Here is a 23104-nt window from a genome sequence, read left to right on the forward strand (position 1 = left end):
ATGCGCCAGCGATGATATCTATCCCAGTGGTCAGGAATGAGGGACGGGTAGCAGCCCTGCCTGTGCGTAGGTGGCAGCTGTCGAGCGAATCGTTAAGCGTGTTTTGCGTGGCTGTAGCGGCGTGGGCGGGCCGCTGGGTGACGCTGCTATGGAACTGCAAGATTCGACGAGAGATGCAGTAATCCGCAATGGCGATGCAGGAATTAGGGTGGTGGGAAGACGGCTATGGCTTGTTTGCGGCGTTGCTGTCATTACAGTCTAACAATCAGCCAAGAACGACCGGGAGCGGAGCCCTACCGTGTGCCTGATCACCCATCACATACCATTGTTCCGCACACTGCACCCTTTATTGCCCCCGTATTCGCGAACTTGTAGTAAAACACGACTAACATCAGTCATTGTGTGCTTGCAGCCAACTACATTGTCGCATGCGCACAGCGGTGGCGCTGTTTCTTTGGGCGTGCAGCCATCTTCAAAGAGCCCCATGGCCGTGTCACCGGAGCGCACCATACTCCAAGATGTCACATACCAGCCATTCTAACCGCAAACTTGGATAGGCTTTCACATGTTGAAACTCATACGGAGCTTGTGTAAGGTATTGTGTGCTTGATCTTACCCCGCAGTGCTGCTGGCGATGTTGTCACCATCTCCGCTCTCACGCTGCTATTTCCGAGGTCTGGCTATGGTGCAGCTATATGACATGGCGCTCTTACTGTTTGACTCGGGTTATTCTTGAATGCGCTGCTAACAAGCTCAATTGTCACAAGTTATAAAGCTAATAACAAATCAGAATGGGCATACAGTCAGACCCGCCGGGTTCACTTTACGCAGCTGCTGGTACTGCGGCTGACGACAACGTAAAGGTCCGCGACCAGCTGCCACCAGAGACTGACCAACATGGCTACCGAATCAACGAGCAGCCCATGGGAACCAAGAGAAAGGTCAAGGTCATTCTCATGGGTGCCGGTGCATCGACGCTGAACTTTCTCAAAAAGGCTGAAGAAGAGATGGAGAACCTGGAAATAGTGTGCTACGAGAAGAACCACGATGTTGGCGGCACTTGGTTGGAAAATCGATACCCTGGCTGCGCCTGCGACATCCCTTCGGTCAATTATCAGTTCTCTTGGAAAATCAAACTTTGGTCGCATTACTACTCGTATTCGCCGGAGATTTGGGAGTACTTGAAATCCATCGAACGCGAAAATGACTTCATCGCCAAGTACATTAGGCTGCGACACCAATTAGAGCATGTTGAGTGGGACGATGCGGCTAGTCTATGGCGATTTCGCGTCCGTGATCTGGAGAAGGACGTCGTGTTTGAAGACAGTGCCGAGTTCTTTGTCAACGCCGGAGGTGTCTTGAACAAGTGGAAGTGGCCAGAGATCTCAGGTCTGCAAGACTTCAAGGGCAAGTTAATGCATTCTGCGAATTACGAAGAAGGCTACGATCTTTCCAACAAACGTGTAGCCGTCATCGGAGCTGGTAGCTCAGGTGTACAGATTGTTGCGTCCATACAACAGAAAGTCCAGCATCTGTATCACTGGATACGAAGTCCGATATGGATCACCGCGGGCTTCGCACAGACCTGGGCTGGAAAGAACGGCGCAAACTTCCGATGTACGTGCTACTTCCTAAACAATGATCAAAATGACTGACGTCTTGCAGATAGCGAGGAACAGCTCAAATACCTCGAAGAAAATCCCCGGAAATACCTGGAGTACCGCAAACAGATCGAAAACGAACTCAACCAGCGCTTCAAGTTCATCATCAAAGGTAGCGAAGAAGCTCGTCTTGCACGCGAGTACGCAGACACTGAGATGCGCAACAAACTCAACCATGACTCTCGTCTCATCGAGAAGATGATACCCAAGAACTTCAATCCCGGATGCCGCCGTCCAACGCCAGCACCAGGTTATCTCGAAGCTCTCGTTGCACCCAATACCACTGTCTTTACCGACCCCATTGGCTCCATAACAGCCACAGGTTTCACAGACAAAGAAGGCAACCACCACCAAGTGGACGTGATAATCTGCGCAACCGGCTTCGACACCTCCTGGCTGCCGCGTTTCCCCTTCAAAGCCCATGGGCGTGATCTGCGCGACGTATGGGGTTCAGAGAAAGGCGTGACATCCTATCTCAGCGTTGGCATTCCCAACTTCCCGAACACGTTCTCTTTTTGTGGTCCGTACGGTCCTCTAGGTCACGGCTCTTTCATGCCGTTGATCGAGGTATGGACCCGCTACATCTTCTCCGCCATCACAAAATGCCAAGTTGAGAACATCAAGTCTCTTACGCCCAAACTTGCTCCTTGTATGCAATTTCGCCAACACGCCGATCTCTTTCTGCAGCGCACGGCGTGGACTTCGCCTTGCCGCTCTTGGTTCAAGCAAGGAAAGACGGATGGTCAAGCAACCATGTGGCCGGGCTCGCGCCTCCACTTTCTCAAGATCATGGAATCGCCACGTTATGAAGACTTTGAGATTGAGTACAGGGAAGGAAATATGTGGGCGTTTCTGGGAAATGGGTTTGAGGTAAGAGAGTTTGATGGGAGGGATATTACGAACTATCTAGGTAATCTGGACGAGGAAGGAAGAGATGTACAGCCTGTGTATGATGAGGGGCTGAAAGACGTACTTGGAGGATTTACGTTGGGGGAGGAGTACATTGTCAAGGGTGGGTAGTGAGTTTCATGAGTAAACATCGAGGCCTGATCTATGCCGCTGCGCTTGCTCTCTGTCCATCTCTCTATGGGCAACGCTCCACCTTTCAGAGTTCAAACGTGTCGCGTAGATAACGAAATGGACGCGTAAAGGTAATAAGCGCCTTCGCTGATCATACTCCAAAGTATTGACCCTTGCATAGACTCATCATCCCACCATGCACAAGACTGCGTGAAAGACTAGTTCTCAGAGGGGCAAAACACAGGCAATGGCTTGTTTCCACCTCCGCTTTCGCTTTCAACAAACGGATGCCCGGCACTTTGCGCGCACGACTCGAGTGATTTCGGCATCGCCTACGCTCCAGCCATGCTCCATGGGCACCCCAGACGCATTGACGATATCACAACAACCGCGAGACGAAGCACAAAGCGGCACCCACTAGTCAGCTACCTGCGGCGACATATTCCTCTACCAGCGTACCTCAGTGCATGGTTCCCGTCACTACACCCCATCTTCGTTAGCAGAACGGCTAAAACCGACACTTTCGTGATCCAGGCGTGGCGCCCAGAAGTGTTCACGTGAGACACCTCCGACGCCTAGCCTTTGATCTCCCGACAAACCTCCCGCCAGCACATCGCGTGACCAATTACACGGTACTTGCGGAGTGGCGCTGACATTAGACACGTCATTTTGAAGCTTACATGCGCGTGCTGCAGCAGAAAGAGCATGCGGAGAAGCACGCTAGAAGCGCACTAGAAGCTCTCGTTGAGATGTCGACCCCAGCTTCCAACCCAGTGGTGCAGGCACCCTTGCAGGTTGGGTACGGTGCCCGCGGAGAGAAAGATAATGAACCTGGTTCAGATGCGGCAGAGTTGCTAGCAGAAGATGGAGATATCGAGGCAGATGGCTGCGAAAGAGATGATCCTTTGGATCGCAGGCGTCATACTGGATGACCATATAGAGCGAAGGTCGTGGCTGTCGCGTATAGCGGATGCGTATCGCAAATGGAAGATCTACGCCTTCTGACGAAGAGATGAAGACCTCCATCCACACTGATTGAGCACATCGCAAGCCACTGTTGATACTCTCAGCTCGATGTGAAGACCTTTTCACCTGCAAAGCCACCAAGCAAATAGGCATAGCTGCCACATACTAAGCCAATATCACAAATGTTGAGCGCTTTTCCAAATGCTTCAGTCGAATATCGCGATATCGCAGCGCAGCCATAGGACAGCACGACATGCAGCATCGCGGCAAACAGGTCACAGACCCCAAGCTTCAGGCCATGCGAGACCACCCTGGCCAGCGGTCGGAGCCTCAACAAGGCCTCATGTCATTGTGCCTAAAACATGCCAAGGGGGCCCAGAGGCTACTGGCTGCGCGTCCAAGAGACGGTGCGCACCAACGCTAGACAAGATCACGAATTCCCCAAAGAAGGCTTGGTGGCGCCCAGAATCTTTCCTGGATCGCTTGTCGTTCACTCGCTGGCCCTACAAGCCTCGCTTGCCGTTGCTTGTAAAAAACGCCTTCTAGAGGTTCTGCACCGAAGGACCCTGACGACATCGCACCAGAGCAGATCGCTGAGATCAACAGCGGGGTGCAGATGATGCGCCCCTCTAGAAGGCGCTGGAGCAGCTCGCTAAGCCAGCATTTTGCGGGTTGAGGACTCCACTGTTGTGTGCATTCCAGTTTTTTTCAGCGCTACAGTCTCTCCATGGGGTTGGCAACGCGGAGATGCTATTGAGCCCCATCTGCGAGGCATTTGTCTCATGAGGCTCAACGACTAAGTGGGACCGTTCGGAGAAGAACGTCCATGCGTTGCTGTTAGTGCGTGCTCATGCACGAGGTGATTGGACACAAACATGCACCATCCGATGTTTGCCGGCTATACTCTCGGGGAGAATATGCAGGCTACTGAGTCGCCGAGGAAGAGCCAGCCCATCACGGCAGCGCTCCGATGAAAATTTGCGGATACTGGGGTGTAGCGTACGGGGCGATGCGTTAGCAGTAGAATCTACCCCAACACCCCGGCTTATGCGCCGCGCTCAACCAACGCCAGCATGGGACTACCGAATGGGCTACCGACTGCTATTGCAGTCTGGATGGCACCAGCCCCATGTCGCGACCTATACCATGGAGATGGGTATCTGGAGACGCGAGACGTGGAGAGCGGATATATAGTGTGCCCAGTATCCCTCCACTGAAACAGCATCAGCATCTCGCTCTTCGTCTCTCACTATCTGGGATTTGCCTCTACAGACATATAATCTGTTGATCCTTGGGCTCTATCTACCTTCGTTCCCAATCTTCATCTTTACCCTACCATCACCATGGGTTTCTTTGGAAACAACGGCTCGCAAGAGCCTACTCTGGACCAAGTCCACGAGCAGCAAGCTCGCCGCCCTTCCGTCGCTGAAGTCGTCGACGAGCAGGTTCGCCGCAAGTCTGTCGACAACCGTGTCGTCACTGGAGCTTCTGCTCTTACGGTCCGCCAATCCATCGTTCCCGTCACTTTGGTCACGATCCTCTTCTTCATGTGGGGATTCGCCTACGGTCTTCTCGATGTCCTCAACTCTCGCTTCCAGGTCGCTCTTGACATCACTCGTGGAGAGTCGTCTGGTCTCCAGGCTGCCTACTTCGGTGCTTACTTCATCGGTCCTTTGACATACTCGGGATGGTTCCTCCGCAAGTTCGGTTACCGTTACACCTTCATTCTCGGTCTCTCCATCTACTGCGTCGGTGCTCTCATGTTCTGGCCTGCGGCTGTCAAGCGAAGCTTCGGTGGCTTCTGCGGTGCCATGTTCCTCGCTGGTTCTGGTCTGTCTACTCTCGAGACTTCTGCCAACCCTTACATCGCTGTTTGCGGTCCTCCCAAGTACTCCGAGTTCCGTCTTGAGTTGTCTCAGTCCGTTCAGGCTGTTGGCTCCGTCGTTGCTCCCGTCCTCGCTGCTCAGGTCATCTTCAAGAACGTTGGTACCGACGGAAAGTCTCTCGAGGCTGTCCAATGGGTCTACCTTGGTATTGCTGGCTTTGTCGGTATCCTCGCCGTTGTCTTCTACTTCGCACCTATTCCTGAGATTACCGACTCCGACATGGCCGACCAAGCCGAGATGACCACTGCTGCTACCGGCTACGTCGACAAGCCTCTCCGTAAGCAGTACACTCTCTTCTGGGGTACCGCCGCTCAGTTCTCTTACGTCGCTGGTCAAGTTGGTGTTGCTGGTAAGTTTTATCATCTTTCCGAAAATTCTCCGAACATCCTCAAAATACCCCCTATCCATCCCACAACCTCACCACACTCTATATCTACTCCAATAGACCTATTCTAACATAGAAATTAGCCTACTTCATTAACTACTTCGCGGAAGCACGCCCTGATCTATCAGTTACCGAAGGTCACCACGAGGGAGCCAACTTCTACGCCATCGCCCAAGCCCTTTTCGCCATCGGACGTTTCGCAGCCGCCGGACTCATGTACTACGGCGGCAAGCCCCGTTACGTCCTCCTTGCCTTCCAGACCTTGATCATGATCTTCATCAGCGCTGCGATCGGCACCAACACTGGCAGCGCCACCCGTCCCAACTGGGGAGGTCTCAGCATGCTGATGATCGTTCTGTTCTTCGAGTCCTGCATCTTCCCCATCATCTTCGCCCTTACACTCCGCGGTCTCGGACGCCACACCAAGCGCGGTGCTTCTTTCCTCGTTTCCTCCGTCTGCGGTGGTGCCGTTGGCCCCGTCATTCTCGGCAATGTTGCTGACCGCATCGGTACCCGGAAGGCTATGTGCATCCCGCTCATCTTCTTCGCGATTGCCTGGTCTTACCCCATCTACCTCAACATGGTCAAGGGCGCCGAGCTCGATGCTTACAGCGAGAGCCATGTTGGTACCACTGATGGTGCTATTGACAACGACTCTGTGCTTGCTGGCAAGGACGTTGAGGCCCGCATGTTTGAGACCAAGGTCTAAATGTGTGTGCTTTGATACTATTGGGTGGGGTTACTTTTGGATTAGATGATACCTATGAGGCTTGAACGATGATAGCGCGGCGTTTATGATGGGATGATCGGACTTCGCTTGGTCGGGCGGAGTCTTGTATATACCACGACTTCTTTGTGCATATATAGACTTGCATATCTGTTTATAAGAATCACTAAACTTTACCACTTTACCACTTATCTTCTGCTCGTCATATGCCATACGCGAGACCTCAATTGCCTACACCGAAAGTTGAGAGTTTGACAGGTGCATCTTATCTTCTTGTAAAGAATATGCTGATTTCTTTCAACGTCCTCACTATTCATTCGAAGTAGCGCGATGTATACTTAATTCTATTCAGACAGCCACAAGCTAAAGTAAACATATGCCTGCCTCCTACATGACAGTCATGAGCCTCACGCATCCGGTCCTTCCTCATCCCTTCCGACAATCACTTCAAAATTCGCGTCATCTACCAACTCCCAAAACTCCGCATTGCTTCGTCTACCCTTCAACTCCTCAAGACACAACCCCGTGACCGTAGGCCCCATTAGGATCTTCACACACTGCAACCACGGCCAATGGTTCATGGCTTTCTGTGCGTCAAAGAGATCTTGCAGCCACCTGCTTTCCAAGAATGCCAGGTCAACATCAAAAACTTTGAGGTGTTGCAAGGAGATCGGAAGAGCTTGCGTCGGTGAAAGTTCGAAATCGCCTTCAAAGACGGCGTCAAAGCGCATGTTGTCAAGCTTGATTGATATGAGTGCTGCTTGAGGAATGACCAGTTTCTTAAGTTGCGCAAATTGGTCGAATCGCGGCAGTGGTTTGCGCATCGCACCTGGTAGTGTCCAGAAGCCGCCTGGTAGCTGTAAGGTTTGCAGATTTGGCCGCAAGTGTACCATGCCGTCCACAAGATTCTGGTAGTCGGTGACTTCGCTTCGCGCATCGTATATCGTCCGATCCCAGTGCTGTTCTTCCGCGTAAACATTGTCTTCAAAGGCAGATGATGTAGTCGGGTAGTATTGGATGTTTGCCTGATAAGCAGGAAAGGCACGGACACTTGAATAAGGATTCTTGCTATCCGATGATTCCGCATAGTATTCTAGTGTTTGAAGATTGGGAAAAGCGCGGAGAACGTTTGTCATACATGCTCTCGAGGTGGTATTCCATACGCCGACGGTTCTGACCTCGAAGTCTAGACGTAGATGTCGGATGGTTGGCTGTGCGCGTCGGCTGCTGAGGTAGCGCTCGGATTCCCTGCGGATTTGCGAGTGTATCTGGCCTTGGAGTCTGATGCTCAAATCGAGGGTGTGCAGGTTGGGATAGTGCCCCAAGTCTCCCAATAACGGCGGTAAGGGGCTTTCGTACTTCACATAGGATAGCACATGTGCGGTCGGTAGCCTTAGAGAAAATCTTTCCCTGCCGCTAAAGCGGTGCGGCTCTTGAAAATCCGTCTCAACAAGATTGAGATTTGACTCTGGGTCGAATATGCATAAGGTCGCAATATTTGGTAGCAGGGCTAAGAGCACGGAAGCTGAAGCATGTGCGAATGTTTCTTTAAGGTTCGCAGTTTTCTGTGTCTTCCACCAAGCAGGTAGGTCGAGGGAAGCGACAATCTCACATGCCTTCTCGTACACGAGATAGTTTACGTGAGGCTCTACTGGACCCGGACCACTAAAACTCATGATACCGCGATCTTCCGATGGTAAGCATAATCTCAGCTGCTTTATATGTCGTTTCCATTCCGGTCGTGCTTGTAATCTCCAGATCAGGCCGTAGATGTCCGAGTTGGAAAGCGCTTTCAATGTTTCTGGGAAGCTGACCTCAAGCACGAGCGAAGAAAGCAGGACTTCGCGAGCCAGAACCGTGAACCTCTTACACGTCAACGCAATGTTAAGCAGCGAGCGAGAATTAGCCCGAAAATCGGAAATGAGATAATCGTCTGGAGAGCTTGGAGGGGGATCATCTGGAATGTAGCCCAATACACGAATGGATCGGTGCAAATCGACATGCGAAAAGACATCGAGTAGTATTTCGTTGGGAAGAGTAGTCAGCGAGCTCGTGCTGTCGCCTGGGAAGTATTAGATGATGACGTATGCAAGATGAATCTTCTGGCACGCTTACTTCTGGGTGTCTGAAGCGGTGGCAGCTCTTCCATTGTTCAAGTTGCTCTCTACATGCACAAATTTCATGCAATACAGGATGAAATAGGCGGTACCGCGATGCTGCTTGCCGTGCCGCACGACGCCCGCGATCATAACATTGGATGCTGGACAAGCTAGTCCCTATTAAGTAAGGCGTATTTTTCACAGCTTGGCAGGCCTCCCTCTGGCGGTCCATCAATGAGGCATCCAATACCAGATTACCAGTGGGGTAGATCTCAACAACACAGCAGTCTGCATCGGCTAGCAATGGATAGGGCGAGAAATTGTTCGCGCTTATAAGATTCTGCTCCTCAAGATGTCGAGGGCTGAGACTTGTTTTTTTCGATGCGTGCCTTAGAAAGCGATTTGTCGCGATCGCGATGCGACGCGTGGCAGGATAGGATCCAGCAATATCTTCGCGCACCGCCAAAAAGCTGTCTCTACCCATTCATAATCTATGGTAGCGAAGATGACGCACCCAAATTTGTCTCCTCCGAAGTTCTACTCAGTAGAAAAGGATTGGCTACATACACAAGTACCTATGTACTAGTTCATTTCGGCTGGAATAGACGCAGTTGCAGTAGCACATCTATAATGGCGACCAACAACCTACGAAGTATTTACCTGCAATACAAGCACGATACCGATGTCGTGGCAGCATGGCGTAAGTTGTGGTCAGAGTTACGAGAGATGCTATGCACCACCTTTGCTGGGAGTTGATGGGGAGGATGAAAGAACAGTTCAATCCTATTATTGCTGCCAAATCTGAGAAGCAGTGGGAAGCACAGAAGAGCAACGTGTCGTTTGTTGTTGGCTTCGTCTTCTCTACGGCAGCAGGCAAGAAGGATATTGAGACAGACGGTGTGCTTTCGGAAGAGCTGTTGAAGATCGCTGCGCAGATTACGGAAAAAGTTCCTGGAGGAAGGGGAAGGTAGTGTGATCACCGAAAGTGGATGCCTGGAAGAGTATTGGGACTCAGCCGGGACAGAAGAGGGGGAAATATTGAAAACCAATGTGAGAGGCTCTCTCACCTCAAAGGTCTTTTTGGTTTAAACTACGTAGAACACGGCTCCCCTTCGTATGGCCTTTTCCTTCAATCACTTCTTATCTCTACTACACCACCCACTGCTCTTCATTGCACCTTCTCAAAGATCACCTACTCAGAAAATATGGCACCAGCTCCGCCTACTGTTCTCCATGCCTGCTTCGTCTGCAAACAGCCCGCCGAACAGCATTGTGCCGCCTGCAGCAACGCGCGCTATTGTTCAACTGCATGTTAGAAAGAAGACTGGAGTACGCACAAGATGCTTTGCAAATCCTTCGTGGAACTCGAGCCCCGACCTGGTCCGAACTTTTTCCGCAGCATTTTCTTTCCTGAAGACGAGCATCTGCCACGATTTGTTTGGGTCGGATACAAAAATGTCGACTACTTCACGTCAATGTCCTGCGAGCCTTTCTTCGGCAAGAACACGCTCGGTGGAGTGATTCAAGACCAGCCTTATCTCAAGCGCATACCCACGCACCGCCTCGATATTTACTACAACGACAACTACATAGGCTAGGGCCTGCCCGCGACTCCGATTCTGACCAAAAGGCTAGGACCAGCGATTGGGAAATACTTTCGTGGACCATGGCTCGCACACGCCTACGAGAACGGCGTCATGTTTGACGAGAAGTGGGAGTCCGAGATGGGTAGACCATGCGATATCGATACAGCGGCTTTGGCTAGTCTCTTGGGATATTTCGAAGGTCAGGGTGCGGATCACTATGCGAGAAGCAACTTTCGCTGAGGCTTCACTCATCCAAAGATCACCGGGTTGCGATCTGATAAGATCTAAGGGTCAATTGGCCTGGAGTAGGACCGAGCATGGGAGAGCTATTGGGTTTGTCGACACCTATGGAAAACATGGTCTTGCAAGCGCGTGGCGGCCTGTCTCATGGACACCTTTTGGGTACTTCATTTCCTCTATTTCACGACATTGCTTTGCAGCCTCGAGGATGCGCGTTGTGATTACTGGCGCAACGTGGGGCAGGCAATGCCGTCACAGTTTGATGTTAGCACCTGCTGAATTGAGCCAAGCCCCGCACTATCTGCATAGGGCGTGCCAGCGGCTATCATAGGTATACAACATCTTAGCAAAAGTCCTGAAATCTTCAATACTGTATCTTCAACTCGTATCACTCTTGATAACTCGACATTGGCATTATGACGTTCGATATTTCAAAAGCTCGGGAGCGCTTCCCCGCACTTCAGCAAGATCAGGTCTTCCTTGACAACGCTGGCGGCAGTCAGGCATTGGGTGATGCGATTGACTCGTCAGTTGATCCACAGATTGCGAATACCTATCAGAACTGATATGATACAGAATAGTACAATACCTGTCCAAGACCAATGTTCAGCTCGGCGCTTCCTACCATACTGGCACTCAGTCAAACACGAAGTACGAGGAGGGCTACCAAGCAGCCGCAAAGTACATGAATGCTGGCCGCGATGAGATTGGTAATGGAGCTCTCAATTCGCTCACACTCTTTTGCTAACAATCACTAGTCCTCGGTGCTTCAACAACCCAGCTCTTCATGAACCTCGGCTCATCCCTGCAATTTCCTTCGGGCTCAGAAATCATCCTCTCAAAAATGGAGCACGAGACTAACGCGAAGCCCTGGCTTTTCATGGCTGAGCGTCTTGGTTTGACTGTGAAGTGGTGGGCGTCTTCAAAGGAGGATGGACTCAAACTCACAGCCGAGAACCTCAAGCCGCTGTTGAGCGACAAAGTGAAGTTCGTAGCATGCACGCACGTGAGTAACATTCTGGGAACGATTCATGATGTGAAGTCTATTGCAGAGGCGGTGCATTCGGTTGGCGCGCTGTTTTGCGTGGATGGCGTTAGCTATGCGCCACATCGCGCAGTTGATGTGAAGGCGTTCGGAGTCGACTTCTACGCGTTCAGTTGGTACAAGGTTTGTCACTACCCAGTATATTCCCTCCTACTACTGTATTAACAAGAAGAAACAGGTCTATGGCCCTCACGTTGCGGTACGTTAAAAAACAACCCCTTGTATGGGCTGTATTTGAGACGAATACTGACTTCATACACCCATCTTTAGGCCCTCTATGCAAGCAACTCAGCCCAACAGCACATGAAACCCTTGTCTCACTTCTTCAACCCCACTAAGACCCTCGAAGACAAGATCGGGTTCGCAGGCTCAAACTACGAGTGCGTACAGTCCATCCCGACGATCACCGCCTACCTCGCCGACGCTTTTCCCGCCATCACTGAGCATGAGGGGAAATTGCAAGCCATCCTGCTCGACTACCTGAAATCACGACCAGATGTCACGATCTTGGGATCTACGTCGAGCGATAGCAAGGAAAGGGTACCTACAATCTCTTTCACGGTCAAGGGTATGAGCAGTAAGGCGATCGTGGCTGAGGCGGAGAAGATTAGTAACTATGGGTTCAGGTGGGGCCATTTCTACTCAAAGAGGCTTTGCGACGAGTTGCTGAAACTGGAGCCGGAGGGTGTAACGAGAGTCAGTATGGTGCACTATAATACTGAGGAGGAGATCAAGGGACTGGTTGAGGTGCTGAAGAAGGTTCTTCCGCAGGTTTAGAGGAATTTGTGGCATCAACGTTGGGATATATAGTAGTGAGTTATGTACTGTAATCTCTCGTAGTAGTCAAAGTATTAGTTGAACAATTTGGTACGCCCCTTCCAAATAGCCACTAAGAAGTACCACGATGAAGGGAAGCAATCCAAAAGGATCACCATAAACGACGAGCCACTCACGACTCCCGCAATACACACGACATATACGATGGCTGAATCCCCCCGTTAAATAATGGAAGGGATGAGAAAGAGGTCTAAAAGGATCACATCTCCAGTTAAAATAATGATAAACTGCCCCCAAATCTACGCTTTTAGGTTTCGCCAAACAGCCGTCTCAAATCTTGCGACAAGATCGAACGTCTTGCGATCTGCCCAAGGAGACACCTGCGTGGCAAAGAAAAGCGCGATTCCCCTCTCACGATTGACACTCCACTGTAGGTTCGGAAGTCCTGACCAGCACAATGTACCTTTTGGCTTGAAGTAGTTCTCTCGATCCACATCTTCCATCAACAACAGGCTACCCAGCCCGAAGTTCGGTTTGACGCCTTCCATACTGGCGTCCAACGTGCAGGTATAAGCGAGCTCAGCGTTATCGACGAGTGCCTTGGCCGCGAGACTGTCTTCGGCGAACTGCGGGCTGAACATGGCGTCGACCATGGTCTTGGAGAGGATGGTAGGCGAGGGTTTGAGAAGATCGGAAAGCACGCGCGTGTAGTCGTACACATTGGCATACAAGCCCGCTCCACCACCTTCTCCGACAGGGTCGTCAGGCCAAAAAGGTGTGGGGCCGTCTTTGAGACTGCCGTCGTCTTGCCGTGTGCTCGTGCGCATCAGCTTTTCTTCGACTGCGGGCTTGCGCTTGAGATGCCAGGTAAATGAGGTTATACCGAGAGGCTTTGCAATGTTGAATTCAACATATTCTTCGAAGCTCATGTTGGTCAAGCGTGTGATGAGCAAACTAGTCCAATCAAAACCACCACTGTATTGCCAGCCTTCTCCAGCTTCGGAGGTCCGTGGGTAAGCATACCTTTTAGCCACATTGCCATCGGTTATCAAAGCGGGTAGTTCGCCGCGTGAGGCTCGCCAAGCATAAAGGCTTGGAGAAGCCCAGTCTACGAGTTGGCGAAGTCGGTCTATGCCGTGTCCAGTCTGTCTAGAAACACTTACCGTACGTCGTGCCACTAGAATGCGTGAAAAGCTGACGCAGGGTGATGAACTTCGTGGCTGGACGCACTTTGATCTCGGAGCCGTCCATCTGGACAATGGGCTGGGAAGCCAGTTCTGGTAGGTACTGATCGACTGGTTCGTCTAGCGTGACCAGACCTTGTTCAACGCTTTGCAGGGCAGCAATAGCGGTGATGAGCTTTGTGCAGGATGCAATGAAGAAGGTTCGATCGAAGTCCATAGGCTCCGCATCTTCAGTGACGCCATTGTGACCTGCGGTCTTCTTGTACATGAAGTTACCTGCAGCAGGCGTGAGATGTATTCATTGAGAGACAACATGGGGAAAGTACCATCCTTATCGACGACAGCCATCACCGCGCCAGGCACGATGTTCGAGCCTTTGGCAGTCGCCTTCTTCAGGTATTCTTCAAACGCGTCCATTTAGAGAAAGTCGAAGTATCCAATCTTGATAAAGTGGTTGCTACAGTAATCTTCAAAGTGCTCGAATGTTGTTGTGTGGGCGTTTTGTCCTGACAAGATGGCGACAAGTATTTAAACAATTGCCATCAGGCTATCCTTCGCTAATCATCATTCATACCGCTTTCCAAACCATAAGACAAGGTAACTATGATTTACAATGAGCGTTAGCATACTTCATGTACTTGAAGGGTGGGGGCGAAGGCTTATGTCCGATCGCCGTGCAGCGAAAAGGCATCGCAGCCATTGGTCTCGTGAAGCCAGCCAACTTTGCCTGTAGTGTCCGTTTTTGTGCCATCTCGGGTCTACTGTCGCGATTACTTGCAAGAGGGGTTGGCCGCCAGAAAATACGTGTAAAATGGGGCAATCAAGTCCCCCCATCTGTCGTCTGCCTCTTGTTGCAGAAAGTCTTGCCTGCTCTCGCTATGTGCCATGTGCATCCCGCATCTGCATCCATGAAAGTACTAATTGCCAATTCGGGTAAGCGGTCCACGGGTATGTGTAGACAAGCAATCTTGACCTCGCTCTTTCCTCACACCGATCGTGTCCATCTGTGTGACGATCCAAGTACAGTGTAGGGTGAAGATGACATACATCCGGGGCTAAGACGATCGGGGAAAAGTTATGCCGGCTTTAGGAAAAGGTAACTCTCTGTGTGGAAAGCTGTCATTTCACGAACAAGAACAGTTTTGACGTCAATTTGAGAGGTCGCATTGTCGGAAGCACAACAGCCGGACCAGGTTGAGCAGGTAGACGTCTGCGCTACGTTTGTCGCCGCAGCAAGGCTGGTGTTGGGATCAAAGGAACATGTCTGGGAGATCGGACAAAAATCGGTTGGCGCTCGGGCCCTCTTGCTTTGACATCTACCCCTGCACCCTCTATCTCACACTTGATGTCATCTCCCCTCGCAGCTCATCTTATGTGTACGACATTCTCTCAAATCTTCATGCTCGGTAAAATTCACAACACCATGGATAGCCACCGGCAATGACGAGGTCGATCATCCAGCCTTTGTCCAGTCGGAAGAACTCAAGCCGAACTGCACCAATGGGGAAGAGCCGTTGCAAAGCCGGTCCGACGACCCCATACTTGGAGCGGTGATTACCCCGGGTTTCCAATGTAAATACGGCGTCTTGAGCGGTAGCGCACTTCTTGAGATGGCTATGTGGGGCAATTGATGAACATGTTACAGTAGACAAGGTTCTCCAGATATGGCATGCGCCACTCGAAATAGCGCAATGCCCATTGCTTGTATAAATCCTCCGGGGCATCGTCCCTCGATTTACAATCACGCTCACTGCATACGCCAGCCACCATGCGCTTCTCTTCAGCTATTGCGCTCGTCAGCTTATTCTCTCGGTCGACCGTGGGAAGCCCACTCACCAGCAACGAGCTTACCAGTCGGGCTACAACGTTCAACAATCCAGTCTTGTGGCAAGACTATCCTGACCTCGACGTCTTCCGGATAGGCGATGTTTTCTACTACTCCTCCTCGACTTTCGCCTTTTCGCCAGGAGCTCCGGTCCTAAAGTCTTACGACCTGGTCAATTGGACACCAGTAACTCATAGCGTACCACGACTCAACTTCGGCTCCCTGTACGATCTCGATAACACAGCAGGCCACGCTTACGTCAAGGGCATCTGGGCCAGCTCACTGAGATACCGAAAGTCGACCGACAAGTTCATCTGGATTGGTTGTGTTCAATCCACCGGCAAGTCGTACATCTGGACTGCCGACGGGACCAATGCAGCCGCCAACAATGGCGAAGTATCGAGCTGGAACTGGAAAGCTGCGGGCTCATTCCCCAAATGCTATTACGATAACGGAATTTTCATTGACGATGATGACACCATGTACATCGTGTACGACAAGTACCAGCTCAAGGTTGCCCAATTGAACGCCGACGGCACAGCGGAAGTCAGGAGTCAACAAGTCTACGAAGATCCAAATGGCCTATACCTCGAAGGTTCGCGCATGTACAAGATCAATGGCACATACTACATCTTCGCTACCAAGCCTGCCGATGACGAGTGGGTGTTGAAGTCAAAGAGTCCCTGGGGCCCATACGAGGCGCGAGTCCTTGTCGACAGCATCGCAGGACCTCTGCCCAACGCAGGCAATAGCCACCAAGGTGGTGTGGTCGACACTAAAGATGGGAACTGGTATTATGTTGCGTTTATGGACTCATACCCTGGCGGACGTATCCCTGTTGCTGCGCCTTTGAAGTGGACGGCGGATGGATGGCCGGAAGTCGTGAAGGTGAATGGCGCGTGGGGGAAGACATATCCTATGCCAGTCACAACCGCCAAGACCGTCCCCCCACCCACCGGCCTGGATAAGTTTACCGGAACAGCTTTGAGTGCGGAATGGGAATGGAACCACAACCCTGATACCAGCAAGTGGAGCCTAGTAGGCGGGGCTGGTGGCATCAAGTTACAGACTGCTTCTGTTACAAACGACCTCTACGCGGCGCGCAATACGCTGACACACCGTATCCTTGGCCCGAAGTCATCGGGAACCTTCAAGATCGACATCAGCAAAATGGCCACTGGCGACCGTGCTGGCGCTGTACTTTTCCGTGACACCGGAGCATACATTGGTATACATAAGGAAGGCTCTGTGGCGAAGTTGGTAATGGTCAACGGCTTGGAATTGAACGCAGACCGAACGACGAAGTCCACCGGTACTGTTGCTGCCACGGGGCCTAGTCTTGCTGCCGGCACGACTGACCTATGGTTCCGCGTTCAGTCGGATATCACGCCAGCTTTCTCTAACACTAATGCGGTGCGACAAACAACCTTCTGGTACAGCACTGATGGCACCAAATTCGTGCAGCTCGGTCCTGCATACAATATGGCAAATACCTGGCAATTCTTCACGGGATACCGATTCGGTGTGTTCAACTTTGCGACAAGCAAGCTGGGTGGGGAGGTCCTGGTTAAGAACTTTGAGTTGAAGTTAGTGTAAACGCAATTTGTAGTATCACGACGAGGGGACACTTTCGAGATTACAACCAGCCTACTTCACAAACCTCCACAAAAACAACATCACTGCTGCATCGTCGTCTGCAATCTTAAGAATGAATGAATCGGTGAAGTGACGGACCGGAGATAAGAAGATAAGACGCAGCTGCTGATATCGTCACCGCAACATCCGCTGCTGTATCTCCACAAATTACGGCACGTGCAAACAGCGTTTGTACGTCTACAGCCAAACAGCTTCCAAGACTCACAGTTACCCCAATATATTGGCGCGTCACATTCATAGTTCTCCAGAGTTATTTCAATACTACCCGTGAATATGTATCGTCACAGGAGCACGCAATCGCGCCATGATAGACGGTCAACACCGCCTGTATATAAGATCTTCCACCATCGCTCTTGGTTAGCAAGGTCGAGTACTCTCGCGATTTATAACTCATACCGGTGACTTATCAAGACTAGGTCACTTTCTACACTCTTTGATACATTTCCAAGGTCAAGATGGGGAACACGTACCATCATCACAGCGAAGAAAAGAAGCCTTTGAAGTGGTTCGCTTCGCCTTTAGTCGAAGATCATATCAAAGACCACGGCGACACGGAACACCAAACCCCAGCCATCACTCGAGAGAATACGCAATCGGTCCTCGGTAGCGAGTTTCAAGATCATAATGCCGAAGCTGGTCTTCAGCTCGAGGTCGAGGTGTGTACGCAGGAACTGCGTGACATGCCGTCTTTCCAGCGCCATGCTGAAGCCACGACCCAAGAGCTCTTCTTTGATCTCTGTAAGTATTCCAAATTCACTACGGTACAAAGTTGTCTTGCTAATGACGCCATCTCTCAGTCTTCGTCGCGAACTTGACCACTTTCACTTCCTTGAAGGAGATCAACGATAGCGCCTCGCTGCGCGCCTACATCGGATTCTTCGCCTTGCTCTGGCTCACCTGGTACTCGAACTCGCTCTATGACGTTCGTTTCACTGCCGATTGTATCTTCGAGCGAGTCGCCAAGGCCCTCCATTTTGGTGTGATGGTCGGTTTCGCTGTCGTCGGTCCTGCTTGGGAACCCGGCAAGCCCACAAGCTCACTTCAGAAATATCAAGTTCTCTCGTTCATCCTCATGGTCTCTCGCCTGGTGCTTGCCGCCCAGTATAGCGTCACTTTGTACTTCGTGCGCAAACACAGAAGGACTATTATACCGCTGTCCCTCGTCATCGTCTCGACGCTCATCGCGGCGCTGATGTACGGAAGCATCACTGCTGCTCTACCCAAGGAGACGTGCAACCTGGAGTTAGGAGTCTGCAAGCAATTCACGACTAAGGTACACTATGCATGGTATATTATCAGCGCCGCTGAAATCATCATCACTGTTGCTATCTCGTGCTACTGGCGCGTCATCTCGTTCAAGGGCACCCATATTGTGCAGCGCATGTCGCTGCTCACCTTGATCATCTTGGGCGAAGGCATCATTGTTGTCTGCAAGGCAATATCGAAGATCGTCAAGAATGGATCTCAGTTCGATACTCAGCTGACTGGCCAGATCGTCTCTTCGGTGTTGATAATCTGTAAGGCGCCAATCACCGACCTGACTTCTCCAGCATTTTGCTAACACCCTTCAGATCTACTCTACATGCTATACTTTGATCGCATGCACGAAGATCACTTCGGTACGATCAAGCAGCAAGTCTGGGCTTCACTCCACTTCTTTCTTCACATCATGCTCGTCCTCGTCTTACAGGGCGTCTCTTACCTCATCATGTGGGTAGTTGCCTTGATTCGGATGGACCGCGTCGACGAGAAGTTCCGCGAGGTTGAAGGGCTCAGCTTGACCGGTGCTTATGCTAATGGCACCCTTTTCGCCAATGCCCTCCGTCGCAAGATCGACGTTTATCTGTGGAACACGATTCCCAAGGGCGTCGACGCAAGTAAAGCGCTGGAAACCTGGAACAGCACTCTTATCATCCTTGCGCAGAGCTTCGATAATCATCAGAAGGACGATCAGAACCTGACGGCTGTGGACATGATCACCAAAAGCTTGAACACCGCAGAGAGCATGGCCATCCAGACTTTATTCGACAGCTTGTCCATATCCGTACCAAAGACCGCACCGAAGACGGTAGAAGAGCCCCAGAGAAAGTTTTTCGACAAGGTCGCTCTCCTTCAGAAGTACGAAACGCGCTTCGAACTTGTTTTCGACTACGTTTTCCTATCAGTAAGTCCGGTCTCATTTTCTGATCCTCTCAAACGCATCACTGACACGTAGCCTAGGCCGGTCTCGCCCTTACGTTCATGGCCATCATTGCCTTTGTCTCACTGACACCCGCGAAACGCCACCTACGTCAATACATGCGCCTTCTCACCATCGTTATCATCGGCTTTGCTGTCTGTTTGATATGCCTCATTAATACGAGTAAACCGAGTCAGAAGCATTACATGGAGAGCAACTGGATGTTGCCAACCATCTGTCTACTGTTTTTCGTATGCGTCCTGGTGAGCCACTTGAGGCCTCCAGCTCGGTGGAGGGGAGTTGGAGGACATCACAAGTGGCATGGAGCTTAGTGGCGCTCTCTGGAATCCTGAAGATACCAATATATCCTCGAGGATAGAGTGGAGGGAGATGACATATCGACGGAGCTGGGGGAAATGGGTTTGCACGTTGCTTGGGCCTGCACAAAACTTGGGTTTAGATCTACATTTACTGAAGATCTGCAAGTATATGGGGCGGCCTACAGCGGTTGCCGGAATACAAATTATACTTGTGAACTCTTCGTCTCCATCTAGTACTGTGACATGAGGTCAACGTCAACTCTCTCGAGTCGAGCTTTCCATTCACCACCCTCATCCCGATTAGTCCCGCGTCCAGTCCAAAATGCCGACCTTACAGCCTTCTCGTTGACCTCATCATTTGAGTCTCGAATCCCCAGAATTTCGAATATCCTCCGCACATACGCAACAAGTCCTCATCGTCGACATCTGTACAAGCGCCATCGCAGCCTCCTCCATGTTGCGCCTCTCGATAATCCTCTCGATGCCCGCATCAATCGAGTCAATCTGACGCAGGACTTCTTGCCCAACGGCGTCCTTGTTCTAATGCAATATTAGCTAGGTTACTCTAAGCCACATAGCACAAGTAGGCTGACCATGAGCTCGCGTCTCAAGCCGAATAGTGGTTCCGGGACAGCTGATGACAAGCCGATTTGAATGGTGTGTAGTCGTGCTTTTCGCGCTCTCAATACTTCGAGCCAGCCAGCTCTTTTCCTGATCTCGATTTCGCGATTGAGGCGCTGGGCCGCGGACATCGGCAGGGTCAGCGGTGACCGGATTCTACGAGTACGCTTGGGTACCGCAAAATAAACTGGGGTGGCCGAGATAACGGGAGACTGTGTGTCGGATTTGGCGTGGTAGTAGGGCAGTAGTCGGTACTGATATACGAATGAAAGCCAATTTTCACGAGACATCGTGATGACGAGTCAATTTGTGCACGCAACCCAAGATAAGAGCGCCAGTAACAGCGTTACGATCGTAGTGGACGCAGATATTAGAGTATTATGCATCTACGGGAAGGTGGCAGAGTCGCGACTTTCGTTTGCAGACAGAGGCGTCCCTCTACGTAAGCCTTCCCTCTCACCTGCAACAACCTTGCGCTGCATCCATTCTGCCGCCTAGAATACTCGTCCCTTCGTCTGTTGCATCTTGGCCACATTGAAGTTCTTGATCAAGAAAACCCACACCAAACAAAGTCCCATAATCGCCGTACCCGCGATCAGCATCCTCTTCTGTGCAATACCATATGCTTCCTCGATAGCCAACCTCGTCGCACTACCCTTCGCATAGCTCAATTGCTCATCTAAGCTACCATAAATGAGATCGAAGTTCTCCATAGCATCAGCTGGCAGTAGATTCATTAGTGCCTGAGGGAAGGAGTTTGTCCAGATCGCGCCTGAGATGGTGGATCCGACTGCGCCGCCTAGCCATCCAAAGATGTTGAGAAGCGCGAGAACAGAGGCAATGTGTTGGTGATCTGCAGCGGCCATGACGGCGATCTGCTCGCAAAGAATAATGATGGAACCACCAATCGCGATGAAGACTTGGCACATGACTAGGTAGCCTACACTGGTATTCGGGTGACGGAAGTAGATCATGAGACCCTGTCCAAGAATGTAAATTGGCACAGCAATGAAGAGAAGCCAGCGGAAGTAGCCAGTCTTGCTGATGATAAGACCAACTGACAAGAGCAGTACACCGGAGAGGACGTCGAACGTGGAAGCGACGTAGCCTGCTTCTGCGATCGTGAGGTTGGTGACGACCTGCAAGAAAGAGGTAAAGTAGGAGTTCCAGGCGTAGTATGAAATCTGGTACGTGAAAGATAGGAGACAAGCGCCGAGGACCGAGCGGCTGGTCAAGAGGTCGAAGGGCAGAAAGGGCTTTCCGGCTGTGAAACGCTCGTGGAGGCCGAACCCAATCAGGAGCACGAAGCCAATGACTAACATCGCGATGATGTACCCCGTAGACCAGCCATTGGGTGCTGAGTCGGCGAGAGTAAACGGTAGGAGGAAGATGACGAGACCAGCGGCCAGTAGAAAAGCTCCGGGAACTATTGAGCTATTAGCATGGTTCAGTGAAGTTTCTCGATGGCATAAGACACTGACCATCAAACTCGCGAATATGAAAAATGACGCTCTGCAAAAGGTTCCTGCCGCTTGCCTCTCTTTCGAGAACGCCATTTCTTTTCGCCTTCCGCAGGTTGAGCTTCAACACTAAGAAAAGTGGTGCCGCCACAAAGGGCAGAATGATAGCGAAGGTACCGAAGCCCCAGCGCCAGTTGATGTTGTTGTAAAAGCCCTCAGCCGCCTTTGGTCCAGCGAACGCTGTGATGATGTATGGCGAAGATGTGAATGCGAAAGCCAGACCTCGATGTTTCAAGCTACTGGAATCTGCCGTGATTACATCCACACAGTAGGTCATGCCGCCAAACCCGATTGTGTAGAAGACCTGTGCAGCACAGTACGTTGCCAGATTGGTCGATGCAGCCATTATGATCAACCCAAGGGTAGCGAAGCAAACCATAGTAGCAAAGCCTTCAGCGCGGCCCCAAAGATCGAGCAGCTTGGCGGTGGGAATGTATACGGCTGCAGCCATAGAGTTCGAAACTATGGTAATGACGGTGATGAGGGAGTGTTCTTCAAATCCGGACGTGACGTAAGGTGTAAGGTTCGCAGTTATGGATGACTGGAACGCATTCGTGAGGTATAAGAGCCACATGCTTGGGATTATGTCAGTCTCATCATCGGGAAGTATTTGGAAGTTTGAACGACGTACCATAAGAATGCGCATGCTAAAGATGTCTTGGTCCACGCCAAAGTAACAGCTTCGACTTCCCTGACACCCTCCTGGGCAGAGACTGAAGGCATATTAGCCTCCTCAACCTTGCGGATCGCATCTTCCTCGTCGATATCGACAACGTTAATGCTCTTTTGCCTCGTCGGCTCGGTGCCAGGCTGAGCTGTAGCAATAAAATCCATGGTTGTAGGCGTGTTTCAACGATCTGATAACCTGTCTGGACGGATTGAACGCATAGCAGTCTGCCTACCACACAGGGCACCGAAGCTCAAATACATTGCGGCAACTCTGGGTCCTGCACGGCAGCACCGCCTGAGCGTGATTCTCATGTGGACCTACATACCCAAGCCAAAGCTTCGTCCGCTGGACGCCTTGAACTAGAGCTTGTCTCGGAGCTTGGCCACGACGTCGCGACAGTAGGACTAGACGGCGAACACGAGATGTTGGGTAAGGCTTTAGCCATGACGGGTACGCATTGAAGGAGTACTAGCCCTTCGGAGCATGGTGTTGATGGATAATCTTATCAGATGGGTCCCTTCGGCGGGTCCAGAGACGGCTTGAACCCCATCTTCGGCTCTTTTCCGGTGCTACGAGCTTTACATCCGCAAATGATCTGTTAGGGGCGATTTTGCGGCTGAGAGCCAAATAAGAAACTTGTGTTGTGGCTGGCGAAAATTTGCGCGTGGTTCGATGTTTGGGTGGAGAACATCTCACATGAGTTCGCTTGATCTTATCTTATCTTGATCTAGATCGGA

At 51.2% G+C, this 23104-nt stretch overlaps 8 protein-coding genes across 8 annotated transcripts; 5 read left to right on the forward strand and 3 right to left on the reverse strand.

The window, feature by feature from the left end:
• The first annotated feature begins 666 nt into the window (after positions 1–666).
• Positions 667–2854, forward strand: BKA58DRAFT_12350 (uncharacterized protein). Its single transcript, XM_046164208.1, has 2 exons — positions 667–1617; positions 1666–2854. The coding sequence occupies exons 1-2, from the start codon at positions 792–794 to the stop codon at positions 2679–2681; spliced, it is 1842 nt and encodes a 613-aa protein (XP_046030933.1). The 5' UTR covers positions 667–791; the 3' UTR covers positions 2682–2854.
• A 1855-nt stretch (positions 2855–4709) lies between these two features.
• BKA58DRAFT_328440 (glucose/galactose transporter) lies at positions 4710–6972 on the forward strand. Its single transcript, XM_046168122.1, has 2 exons — positions 4710–5882; positions 6002–6972. Exons 1-2 carry the CDS (start codon positions 4991–4993, stop codon positions 6625–6627), a joined length of 1518 nt encoding a protein of 505 aa, XP_046030934.1. The 5' UTR covers positions 4710–4990; the 3' UTR covers positions 6628–6972.
• Positions 6973–6976: 4 nt separating this feature from the next.
• On the reverse strand, positions 6977–8855 carry BKA58DRAFT_12392 (uncharacterized protein). The gene is made up of 2 exons (XM_046164221.1): positions 8761–8855; positions 6977–8707 (listed from the first exon to the last, which is right to left on the reverse strand). Exons 1-2 carry the CDS (start codon positions 8792–8794, stop codon positions 7053–7055), a joined length of 1689 nt encoding a protein of 562 aa, XP_046030935.1. The 5' UTR covers positions 8795–8855; the 3' UTR covers positions 6977–7052.
• Positions 8856–10986: 2131 nt separating this feature from the next.
• BKA58DRAFT_302586 (pyridoxal phosphate-dependent transferase) lies at positions 10987–12392 on the forward strand (the record flags this gene model as incomplete). Its single annotated transcript, XM_046166938.1, has 5 exons — positions 10987–11096; positions 11147–11280; positions 11329–11738; positions 11794–11814; positions 11886–12392. 5 exons carry the CDS (start codon positions 10987–10989, stop codon positions 12390–12392), a joined length of 1182 nt encoding a protein of 393 aa, XP_046030936.1.
• Positions 12393–12691: 299 nt separating this feature from the next.
• BKA58DRAFT_396389 (beta-lactamase/transpeptidase-like protein) lies at positions 12692–13993 on the reverse strand (the record flags this gene model as incomplete). Its single annotated transcript, XM_046171354.1, has 3 exons — positions 12692–13521; positions 13556–13852; positions 13903–13993. 3 exons carry the CDS (start codon positions 13991–13993, stop codon positions 12692–12694), a joined length of 1218 nt encoding a protein of 405 aa, XP_046030937.1.
• An 858-nt stretch (positions 13994–14851) lies between these two features.
• BKA58DRAFT_372636 (glycosyl hydrolase family 43 protein) lies at positions 14852–17106 on the forward strand. The gene has a single exon (XM_046169149.1). The coding sequence runs from the start codon at positions 15345–15347 to the stop codon at positions 16995–16997; it is 1653 nt and encodes a 550-aa protein (XP_046030938.1). The 5' UTR covers positions 14852–15344; the 3' UTR covers positions 16998–17106.
• A 207-nt stretch (positions 17107–17313) lies between these two features.
• BKA58DRAFT_446393 (uncharacterized protein) lies at positions 17314–19684 on the forward strand. Its single transcript, XM_046174187.1, has 4 exons — positions 17314–17795; positions 17855–18574; positions 18629–19221; positions 19278–19684. The coding sequence occupies exons 1-4, from the start codon at positions 17513–17515 to the stop codon at positions 19566–19568; spliced, it is 1887 nt and encodes a 628-aa protein (XP_046030939.1). The 5' UTR covers positions 17314–17512; the 3' UTR covers positions 19569–19684.
• Positions 19685–20540: 856 nt separating this feature from the next.
• BKA58DRAFT_12473 (major facilitator superfamily domain-containing protein) lies at positions 20541–22683 on the reverse strand. The gene is made up of 3 exons (XM_046164244.1): positions 22329–22683; positions 21659–22272; positions 20541–21603 (listed from the first exon to the last, which is right to left on the reverse strand). The coding sequence occupies exons 1-3, from the start codon at positions 22529–22531 to the stop codon at positions 20672–20674; spliced, it is 1749 nt and encodes a 582-aa protein (XP_046030940.1). The 5' UTR covers positions 22532–22683; the 3' UTR covers positions 20541–20671.
• Positions 22684–23104: the final 421 nt, after the last annotated feature.

The sequence above is a fragment of the Alternaria rosae genome, assembly GCF_020736505.1.
Source record: "Alternaria rosae strain MPI-PUGE-AT-0040 chromosome Unknown BKA58scaffold_1, whole genome shotgun sequence".
Taxonomy (NCBI): domain Eukaryota; kingdom Fungi; phylum Ascomycota; class Dothideomycetes; order Pleosporales; family Pleosporaceae; genus Alternaria; species Alternaria rosae.